This window comes from Mesoplodon bidens (genome assembly GCF_964165515.1).
Source record: "Mesoplodon bidens genome assembly, chromosome: 1".
NCBI classification, from domain to species: Eukaryota; Metazoa; Chordata; class Mammalia; order Artiodactyla; family Ziphiidae; genus Mesoplodon; species Mesoplodon bidens.
The window spans coordinates 125,334,121-125,346,132 of NC_138176.1; the positions used below are offsets into that span (position 1 = coordinate 125,334,121).

Genomic DNA, 12,012 nt, shown 5'->3' on the forward strand with positions numbered 1-12,012 from the left:
AAATCAAAGAAAAGTTTTGTGTTATACTAGTGTTCATCAAAGTGTCAGTATATCCTTATTGGAATAACGGAACACCAGGACGTTCATCACCCCCAAGATATGTTTTCTAAAATATTTCTATGTTTCTTTAGACAAATGATCACTCATTGTGCCAGTAAAGAATTACAGAAATAGATCACAAAGAAATGTTGGTTGAATACTTCCTAGATTGGGGGTGGAGGGGACAAACACAAAAACCAAATATTTGAAATTCTCACAAGTTCTGTATTCAAATAACATGTTTTCATATTTTTAGCCGCTCTGATACTCTTCAATGGACTGTCACCTTTGGTATTTCCACAACATTTCCTAAAGAGAGAAGAGGAATAAAGACTATTTTAATCCATAACAATTATAAACCTGAAACTCAAGAAAATGATATTGCACTTTTACAACTTGATAGAGAAGTCACCTTTACCAGAAATATCCGTATGGTGTGCCTCCCAGACGCTAGCCAGAATATTCCACCTGGTACCACTGCTTATGTAACAGGATGGGGATCTCAAAGATACACCGGTGAGTATCTCAGGAAAAATAAAACAAAAACAACAGCAATATCTCCTGGTACTTGCTAGTACGCATTTTTTTTTAAATTAAGGAACACCTGAAGGGTAGGTTCTATGGTTCTATACAGAACCATGCTACAGTCTGGTCATCCTAAGATCTAACTAGAGTTCCTTCAGCAAATCAAAGCAATGTCCCTAGAAACTATACAGAATTCTCACACACAGTAATAGGAAAATGTAAAAGCAAGTGATACAGAAACATGAGTTCTTCCATAATCCAGAGACTCTACAGACTTGAATAGCTCCCCTATAAAGAAAATTTTTAAAATTTATGAGAGGGTTTAGATAGGTATTCTCTAAGGGTTTTAAGGTATTCTGAAGTGAAAGAAATCCTGCCTTCAGAACAAGAAACTCTGTGTGTACATAAGTATTGTTCACACTTATTTATGAGGCAAATAAAATGAGAAAAAGAAATAAGGGTGACATGAAAGAGCAAATATAGCCAAGGGGAAAATGAGTATCAGCTAGGGAGTGGAAGGATAGCATTAACAATATCCATGGGTTTCTAACTATGTTGTAGATCATGTCTCCAAGAAACAAAACAAAGGCTGAATTGTCCTAGAAAATATTTCATTGTGTTTTCATGGCCCAAAGTAATCTGGTGTAGTAAATAAAATTTGTGCCAATCACAAAAACGGCAGTGCCATATTGAAGGAATATCAATATAAAATAAATTCATTCTTTAGCCGTGAAACAAGATTTGTTTCTCTTTTGTTACTATATTAAAGGTTAATCAATATTTAATTTTCTAATTCAAAGTTAATCAGTGGATATTTCAAAATCTACTAGTCAATTTTAAGTAAGCAGATTTTTTCCCCTTCTTAAGGTCTAAGGGGCACTGTATCACAGACCTAAAGCAAAAAAAGGAAAACACCGATCTATGTAAAGGGGTAATCCATCTCTACTATGGAAATCTTTGCTGAGAAAAAACTACTAGTACATTTCAATAGCCTTCTTTGCTGAATAAGAGATAATGTTTGGAGTACAATTATTCCTTCCTATATTCACCATAGAATCATTAATGTATCTACCCTGAAGTCCATTTTCATTCTGCTTTTATACTTAACAGGCAGCACAGTTCCAGATCTAGAACAAGCACGGGTCAAAATAATAAGTACTGAAGTATGTAATGCACCATCTAGTTATAATGGAGCCATCCTGCCTGGAATGCTATGTGCTGGACTACTTCAAGGTGGAGTGGATGCATGCCAGGTAAGTTCAAGACAGTGTTATCCATGTCATCAGCCAAGTTTATAAGCACTTACTAGCATGTCATATTGTGATAGACATAGAGGTATCATTATAATACACAGCCCTGATCCTCTAAAAATGTATGGTCTAGATTTTACAGATTCTTATATGATGTTGATCTATCATGAAACACTGATTCTGAGAAGCCAAGTTGCAAAGTGGTTAACTATCAAGCTCAAGAACCAGACAGACTCGGGTTTGAATTCCTTAACCTCTATTACCAATCCTTTTATCTATAAAATCGGGATAAGTATAGTATCTAACTTTTTAGGTACCACTAAAGATTAGATGGAGATTAAATATGTCAGGCACACACTAAGCAAGAAAGCTCAGCTATCTCAGCTATTTCTACTGTTGTATTTCTACTAGACCATGATCACTGACATCAATAACTTTCACCTCAACCTTCTACTATGAAGACTTAAATAAATCACTCATCTAAGAGTTGTAGAAAATTGATTTTAAAAATATAAATAACACCTGAATATCAGCACCTTGAAGATAAAAAATTTATACAAAGAGCTTAGTTACTTGAGTAACCATAGCTCCCACAATTGTAAAATAGCACTAATGAAGGAAAAAAAAAACTATTTAGATCTACTTTGTACTTTTCAACCAAATATAAAAACACTAACAATAAATATGAATTCTTACTCTAATGTAATTAGAATAAGATTTTTGGAAGGTATGTTGCTATTTATTTATTTACTTTGAATAGATCTTTACTGTAGTATAATTGCTTCACAATACCATGTTAGCTTCTGTTGCACAACAAAGCGAATCAGCCATATGCATACACATGTCACCATATCCCCTCCCTCTTCAGCCTCCCTCCCATCTTCCCTATCTCTCCCTTCTAGGTCATTGCAAAACACCGAGCCGATCTCCCTGTGCTATGCTGCTGCTTCCCACCAGCCAACTATTTTACATCTGGTAGTGTACATATGTCGATGTTACTCTCACTTCAGCCCAACTTCACCCTCCCACCCCATGTCATCAAGTCCATTCTATATGCCTCTTTATTCCTGCCCTGCAACTAGGTTCACCGGTACCTTTTTTTTTTTTTTTTTTTTTTTAGATTCCATATATATGCGTTAGCATACGGTATTTGTTTTTCTCTTAGAATAAGATTTTAATATTAAATTTTTAATTAAACTAAACTGATGTGGTTTTATTTTTTACTAGATTTTATTCCTATGTCTGAAACCCAACCCCATACAGTAACAGCAACAACTACTTAGTATCCAAAATTACATTTTTGGAATTAAGAAAAATCAATCTGTTTTCTTGATGAATCTGCTACTGCTTTCCTGACTACATAAGCAGAAAAATGAGGTTTATTCTTTTCTCAAACATTGCTCACTTTTATATTTAGTGTTTACACTCTTGAAAAAGAGGATAAGTAGTAGTTCTTACATAGTTTTGGCAAAGACCCCAATCCATGAGCACTTTCCCCAAAATGAAACATTTTTCTTGACTACAAGCTGTGTGGGGGTGGAGGGAAGTTGTTTATCAATTTTCAAGACACTGTTAATTACCCACTGGTTTTTATTCACTTTAAGTGGAGATGTCTTGATGGTAGGGAATGCTTCTTGTTCCACTTCCCATTTTATTATTTTCTATTGCTAGCCCTGTAACAACAAATTCTCAACTTTCATAGTAGTTTTACAAAGAATTCACCAATCAAGTAAGCAACAAACCTCTACACGATAATTTCAGATCTACTAAGAGCATTAATTAGAACTGACTTAAGGATATACATGAGATATAAAAGGGTGTTTATTCATGCTTTACTCATGATACACTTTACCTTCTGCATATACAGATTCTGCTCTTCCTCCAAGCTCAGTTCAGGCCATAACTCACCATGAAACTTTCCTGTGTGTTCCACTCTGGGTCTCACTGATTTTCAGCTGAAATACTATATATAATGCATAGAGTTTATGCCTCAAAAAATAGCACTTTACATAAGAGCTTATGAGATCCTATTTGTTTTTGTTCATTCATTTTTTTATATTGCATTATTTACTTTTTATGTGCCAGACTCTGTGCTTACACAGTATCACCTGAACTCAGCAAGTCTATGGTCTAGAAGAGAGACCACAGGCTCAGATATCTGCCCAATCAGGCAGTGAAGCTGCCCAGATATAGGAAAAATTACATGTCCCACTTAGTTTAATATTTGCTTGCCCACTCTTGGTAAGACATTATGCAAAGAAATATCTTACTATAGAAGAAGTAGAAGAAAAACACAATGATGGGAGAGTGCTGAGAACTGGTAAACTGGAGCACACGTGCAAGATCTAAAGGAGGCAGATGCCAATCACCTCCATGCAGTGCTTGCCATCAAGCTGGTAATTCAGACACTAACCCTTCTCCCCATCTAAACCAGTAATTAAGTAGGCATGGAAGAACTAGCTACTATTAAGAGCAATCAAATGAATAGCAAACTATTCTAGAAGCACACTTGGTAATAACAGCTGAGTTTTATTAGTACTATTTACCAGGCTATACTCAGATTGCTACACATGTTAAACTCATTTAAACACATAAAAATATTATTTACAGATGAGGAAGCTGAGGTACAAAGGGCTATTAAGTACCTTACTGAAAATCATATAGCTAGTAAGTAGAGGATTCAAACCTACGCTAACTCCAGAACCCACAGACTTAACCCATTATACAGCATGTAAGATATCCTAATTTTTCTCCCCAAATAGATTATTACATGCACAAATATTTAGTTGGTTGGCTTATTATTATAATTTGCTGGTAAATATTTCATAAGGAGTGTTTTACTCATTGCCATTTAAATTTCTATTATTCACCAAAAGAATACTTTTTGATACACTGTATATCAAACACCATGCATTGTGCTATGAATAGGAAGATAAGTGAGATTTCTAAAAACTTATTCATTCAACAGATATTTTCTTAGCATTTCCTTTGGGCTAGAGGCTTAGCATATAGCAGTGTCCAGATATGTATGCCCCCTTCCCTTATGGACCTTACAGTAGAGCCTGAAAAACAGACACTGAACAAGTATCATAAATGCAATGAGAGTTGCAGAGATGTGCAGCTGCTACAACGAGGGGAGCTGATCCAGTGGGAGTAAGTTCAAACAGGCACACAAATGTGCATGTACAAAATAATGAAGCAGCAGTGAAAGTACCCACAGGATGTGGGAATGCAGGCAGTGAAAAACTAATCTAGCCCAAAGCTGGAAGTGGTGACAGTGGGGAGGAAAGGTGCTGGTGAGGGATGGCCCCCTGAAGGAGGTGAGCCTGGGATGGGTAGCAGACTGGTGGAGTCTGGAAAATATGCTTCTCATCTTCTCACAGTTGCTGAAGGAACAACACGTGTACTTGGAAGATTCTGTTAATTTTCGCATGACTTGGTATTTAGTATTTCAACAGGAAATGTCAGACTAACTTTATTGTCATACTGGATGTGACTTCTACTGCCATAGAAGTAAACTGAATACTTTGGCATTGTTTTCACACTTAAATAATCAATCATTCTGTTTCCTTCAGGGGGACTCTGGTGGCCCACTCGTACAAGAAGACGCACGGCAGCTCTGGTTCCTCGTGGGGATAGTAAGCTGGGGGTATCAGTGTGCTCTGCCAGATAAGCCAGGAGTGTATACTCTAGTGACAGCCTACCGTGACTGGATATACCAACACGCTGAGATCTAGTGCAATAAACAACATCTCTGTTGCAGAGTCTGAATGCAGATGTGCCTGTCTAAAATTCTAAAACTTTTCAGCTGCAAAAAGAAACAAGGTGTCCTATTTTAACATTCTGTTACATAAATACTAAAGATTAAATACTATTTAACTTTTAGCTGTTACTATGGGTTTTATATTTTCTCAAGAAAATTATATGAATGTTGCATAGTAATGTGCCAGGGGGAACACTGTAAACTAGTTACAGAGGTAACAATTATACTATACTTGTGATAACATAAATACTAGTAGTGAGAGAAACAGATATCCTGAGGGTGGAAACTAAAGGAAACTGCACAAGTCTGCAAGGTCAGAGGAGGTTCCTCTGTGGAAGTCTCATCAAAGCTGATAAATGGGCAAAGTATACAAACTTGCAAAGGAAGAAGTTGTAGATAACATTTAAGACAGAACAGTATGAGACAAGAAAAATACTATATTTTGAGAAACGAAATTGAGTTATTTGTAGTGAGGTGGATGGACCTAGAGTCTGTCATACAGAGTGAAGTAAGTCAGAAAGAGAAAAACAAATACTGTATGCTAACACATATACAGGGAATCTTAAAAAAAATGGTTCTGAAGAAACTAGGGGTAGGACAGGAATAAAGATGCAGACATAGAGAATGGACTTGAGGACACAGAGAGGGTGAATGGTAAGCTGGGACGAAGTGAGAGAGTGGCATGGACATATATACACTACCAAATGTAAAATAGATAGCTAGTGGGAAGCAGCCGCAAAGCACAGGGAGATCAGCTCGTTACCTTGTGTCTACCTAGAAGGGTGGGATAGAGAGAGTGGGAGGGAGACTCAAGAGGGAGGGGATATGGGGATATATGTATACGTATAGCTGATTTACTTTGTTATATAGCAGCAACTAACACAACAATGTAAAAAGCAATTATACTCCAATAAAGATGTAAAAAGAAAAGAAAAATACTATTTTTTAACATTTTTGGTTACTTAATATTTTATAGGAAGTGTTACATCCTAAAAGTACAAGTGCGAAGTCATTGTACAGTCCTACAGCAATCTTAATTACCCTGTAGGAACATGCTCCCATAGGAACTAACCAATGAATTTCAGGCATTTACGATCAAAGCTAGAATATTCACTCCTCACCAGAGACCCAAAGAATTATAATTTTCATGATAACTTTTATTTAAAATATTCTTTATCTATGTGAATGAGAGAATTTATCGCCTCCATGGGTGGGGGGCGGGGGGAATGGCAAGAGTTGGTTTGCAAAAAAAACCCAAAAAGTTAAATAGCTTAATTTCAATAAAATTATCTTAATGAAGAAATTTTCTCTCTCCTTCTTTCTTTCTCTTTCTCCCTCTCTCCTGCCCTCCCTCCCTTAAACACACACACACACACACACATGCACACACACACCAAAAGAACACAAATAAAATTTATTAACATTTAATGGCACAGCAATTTATACAGTCTGAATTATGACTGTTACTGAATTTTTACGGGATTCTAGCAGAGTTAAAGTTCGCTTACGCATGATCATCTATGTGTCAGAGCTTCCTCATTCTAAAAGCTAACTTATGACACCTGGGTATCAGAACAACTACATGCATTGTGATGAAAATGTCTTGTATTTCTTCATGTAAAATTGTGAAGAGACCTACACTGAAGTCACTTACTTACAGAAGTTGAAAATTTAACCAACTCTGTGAAATGTACAAATAAATCATTGGTATACCTTACTTCAAATAAACTATTTTAAAATCATTTCTCTGCCTAAGTATTTACGGAAGTTATGACTTATGAAGGACAATCCAAAACAATTTAACTGGTTCTTAAGTAGAATGGCCAACTAGATTCTGAAGGCTTGGCACTTTCTGCTGTCTTATAATCAAGCTCTGTAACTAAGGCAAGCGTCCAGCTTGAAACTCCCTGGCTGCGCCCTGTGAGGACAATATTAAACTGGCCATTTACAGTAAGCCTCAGGGGAGCGTGTTTGTGCATGGGTGTGTTGGTGTGTTTGTATGTGTGTGCATATGCCTTCACATAATCATAAACATACTAGTTTATTTCTAGACATTGAAAGCTATATAAAGGAAAGTACTTATTTAGCAGAAAATAGAGCAAATTCAATTATTTATTGAAAATAAAATAGTAAATATTCATAGTTTTATGAAAAGATATTTGAACACCAGAAGAACACCTATTTTAAGAGATTTTTTTAATGTTCTGATGAGATCTATCTTCTTGATAGCTAAGTAACTCCATGAAAGCAATTTTGAATATTTATGGAAGGCATGATGATTCATAAATCTTTTCAGTTCTTAAAAAATCATTCTGGAAACTCTGGAAGAAACATTCTAGAACCTTAATTCAGTGCCAGGAAGTGTTATTAATACCAGGGAGAATCCTTTTCATCATAGAGAAAACACACAGATGAACCAATTTTTTTAAATGGCAAAGTGAATATTTGATGTTCAAACTGAATACTCCTGAGTTTAAAATAGTCAACAGAACTAATAAAAAGGGAATTATTCAAGAAAGTTTAGAGCCAGCAATTGACTATTTCACTCCTGGGAAGTGTTAATTACAGAGTGTAGATCATTCTTTTGGCAAATTTATTGAGCCCTATATATTTCAGGCTCTCTACTACACTACTCTCTACTATACACTAATGAAACTAAGATAAACAAGACATAGTCCCTGTCTTTAAGACACTCAATATACTGTAATGACAAACAGAAATATAATATAATGGAGGCAATGATAAAGAGTAGGATATTTATTACAGGATAACAAAAAAGGGGTAGTTCTATAAGACTCAGGGAAAATATCTTATAATAATATCAAAAGTGAGTCTTCCAGACCATCAATTTGCCATGAATGATACTAATTACTGTGTGGTTAGAGAGAAGGGAGCTAAGAACTCCTCAGGTTATTTATTTAAATATGTCACAAGCTCTAATTTATACAATTCAATTCCTATTTTCCTATTTGCTAAACATTAATCTTCAAACAGAGCCAAAATACAATTTTTTATATTTTTTATGTCCACATAATCCAAATCTCAAAATCCAGTCCATTCTGCTTCTAATCAGTTTAATTAATCTCCTTTGGGGAAAACAGATCATCCCCACTCCCCCACATTTCCAGTGATTCATTTCTGTAAGAATCAGCTGTCTTTTGAAGGAACAGTTTTCTTATCATGAGAGATAATTAAGCAGAAGCTGGATAATAACCTGAAGAAATGTTTTAGAAGATTTCTGCAATGGGTCAGGCTTAAAAGCAGATTATTTCCATGGTGATTTCCAGACTAAGATTCTACCCATGATAAGCAAATAGTTTTGAGGGAGCATAACATCTGAGAAAAAGAAGAATTTCAGCATATTAGGATATGTTTGTTTAATCTGGTTCACAACCATGAAACAAATCATCCAGAGCAAAGAAATCAAACTGATCAAAATTCAAATTAAGTAGAAAACCATTCTGGAGAAAAAGAGAACTAAATGAAATGAGAAATTAATTCAAAAAGCAGACAGAGCTCAGGCATTTTCCTACCTCCAAACATACAACTTAGACTGAAATTACTTATGCAATAAAAATCTGTTGATATAGTATTAATAAAAGTTTTTTCCCTGCAAAATTCATCCATCTAACCATTCATTTTTTAACCCATTCATTTGTTTATCAATAGCTTTTGAGCACTGACAATTTGCCAGGCACTACTGTAGGCTAGCCAAGTCAACTTCAAGGAAAGAACAAGAAAGGCAGAGGAAGAAGCAAGTGTAAAAGTCCTGAGGTGACTACAAGTTTGTGGGTTTGAGGAACAGTAAGAAGTCAATGTGACTAGAGCAAAACTAATATGAGACTAGTGTTAGAAGAGGTTGAAGAAATAGGTGTGGGGGCCATCTAAAGAACTTTTTATTTTATTCTAAATGTGAAGGCAAAATTCTGAAGGGAAATTATATGATCTATTTTCTAAAGATTAAACTGGTGAAACCAAGGTTAATCATCAGTTAGATCTGTTAAACCTGTAACCTGCCTTCACTAATCAAGCTCCCTTTAATTGTTACTACAAAAACATGCATGCCCTCCAAGTGGCATGTAACCTAAACAATAGGATGTTTGCCCAAGTTGTGTCCAGTTCAAGCTCCAGCCAATTAAGACTGGTTGGGACCACTGACCCTCCAACTGCACATGCCTGAATGACCACTTGGTGACCTCTTAATGTCAGAGGGCTAGGTGTTCTGGCACCCTCAGAACATGCCAACACCACCAGTTTCTGACCATGAGTACTGTGAAGAAGCCTGTAGCTTAGTTACACTTGTGCAGCACCACGATTACCTCACCTTTTTCTTATTTCCAATCATCTTTCCCCATGCTCCCCACACCTCACACCACCCTGCTTCTTTATCCCATAAATATCCCAAGCCTCTCCCTCCTCCCTTTGGGGAGGCCGATTTGAGATTTTGTTCTCCCATCTCCTCACTTGGCTGTCTCATGAATATGAAACAGTCCCTGTAAAGCTGAGTTCCTCTGCTGAGTTTATGATTAACCTTTCTATCCAAAACTTGTTCCCTTTTTTGCCCCATACCTATTCCCCCTCAAGATTGAGAAGTATCAAAGAAAATGGGGGATTGACACTGAGAAAGACCCTATGGGGTCCTCCTAGGCACAAAAGTCTTACCATGTCCCCTCTGTTTCTTGCTCATAGGCCTTCCCTGATTTCCAAAGAGCAGATTCAAACAGTTACTAATTAGGGAGGTGAGGGAATACAGAAACAAAGAAAAGCAGTGAAGAGAAAACTGTGCAGTGATAAAGTAGAATACTAGTTCCTCCTCAAAGTATATACACAACAGTCTGATACTTTTCTTTGAGTTCTTTGACAGGAACTAAAGCCCTCACCCAGGTGGAGGGTGGTAACTTCAGGCTGAGCATAAGCACATTGACCCCAGACCAGTTAGAACCAGGAGGCTGATGACTGAGATTCCTGGACCACCACCCTGTTACCTCACCACCAACCAATCATGCATCCTGCAGCCCTCCCCCTAAATTTGTCTTTAAAAATTCTTCCCAGGGCTCCCCTGGTGGTGCAGTGGTTGAGAATCTGCCTACTAATGCAGGGGACACGGGTTCGAGCCCTGGTCTGGGAGGATACCACATGCCGCGGAGCAACTAGGCCCATTAGCCACAACTACTGAGCCTGCGTGTCTGCAGCCTGCGTTCCACAACAAGAGAGGCCGCAACAGTGAGAGGCCCGTGCACCGCGATGAAGAGTGGCCCCCGCTTGCCACAACTAGAGAAAGCCCTCGCACAGAAACAAAGACACAACACAGCAAAAATAAATAAATTAAAAAAAAAATTCTTCCCAGAAGACTATTGGGGAATTTGGGTGTTTTGAGCATGAGCCTCCCATACTCCTTGCTTGGCCCTTGCAATAAACCTTTCTCTGACTCAAATTCCAATGTGTCAGCTTGTTTGGTCTCACTGTGCATCAGGCACACAAACTTGAGTTCAGCAACAAATACACCCTTTCTCTGCTGCAACCCTCTGCAGTCTTGATATTTGACTTGCTGTGCATCAGGCAAATGAACTTGGTGTGGTAACACTGGCTACCCTAAAGAGAAAGAGCTACAAGAGTACAAAAGAAGGGAGATGAGTCAGAAGACTAATGCAGTAATCCAGGGAAAAGATGGGACTGACTTGGATTAAGGAGTTAACAGTGAAGATGGTGACAAATAGTGGAATTCAGAAAATATTTGTAGGGAGAAACAATAGGAATTTCTAATAGACTAGATTTAGGGACTGAGGGAAAGGAAGAGATCTAGGTTGACTCAAATTTGGGGCCTGAACCACTGAGATAGGAAATTTGGGAGGAGCAAGTTTGGGGTGTGGGGAAACTATAACAGTTTCTTTCTGAATCTGTTACGTTTGAAATTTGCAAGCAATAAGGTGAGGTAAACAACTATGAACACACATCTGTAGCTCAGGGGAGGGACTGAGACCTGAAATATCTATCTGATGGCATTTACAATTTCAGGGAAGTAGGAGACAAAAGCCATATTGGATGACTAGAAGAGGGAGTGGGAAATGTAGCTTTTAGAAAATATAAGGAAATATCTTAATGATCAAGAAATATTTTGATATCTAAAGAAGATGAAAGAGTGATTTTAATATCAGAACGAAACGGGATTTAAAGGAAAGTTAAATTTGATTTTATTAAAATTAAGAACTTTCTATTCAAAAGACACTATTAAGGAATGAAAAGGTAAAATGACAGAGTGAGAAGATATTTGCAATACACATGACAAATACCTTGTATCTAGAATGTGTAGAGAATGACCACAGATCAAAAGGAAAAAGATAACTCAATAGAAAAATGGACAAATGATTGCAACAGGCATATCAGAACAAAAGAGAAATTTAAATGGCTAATAAATGTAAGACAAGGGGCTCAAGC

The 12,012-nt window shown here is 37.0% G+C and overlaps 1 protein-coding gene across 1 annotated transcript in view; it reads left to right on the forward strand.

Annotated features, from left to right (window-relative positions):
- Window positions 1–5,551, forward strand: part of LOC308627521 (transmembrane protease serine 11D-like) — a gene marked incomplete at both ends in the record, with an annotated part of 47,577 nt that extends 42,026 nt beyond the window's left edge. Inside the window, 3 exons of the mRNA XM_081253782.1 lie at window positions 296–559; window positions 1,679–1,817; window positions 5,390–5,551. Coding sequence (XP_081109908.1) covers window positions 296–559; window positions 1,679–1,817; window positions 5,390–5,551 — 565 coding nt within the window. The remainder of the gene's footprint in view (window positions 1–295; window positions 560–1,678; window positions 1,818–5,389) is intronic.
- Window positions 5,552–12,012: the final 6,461 nt, after the last annotated feature.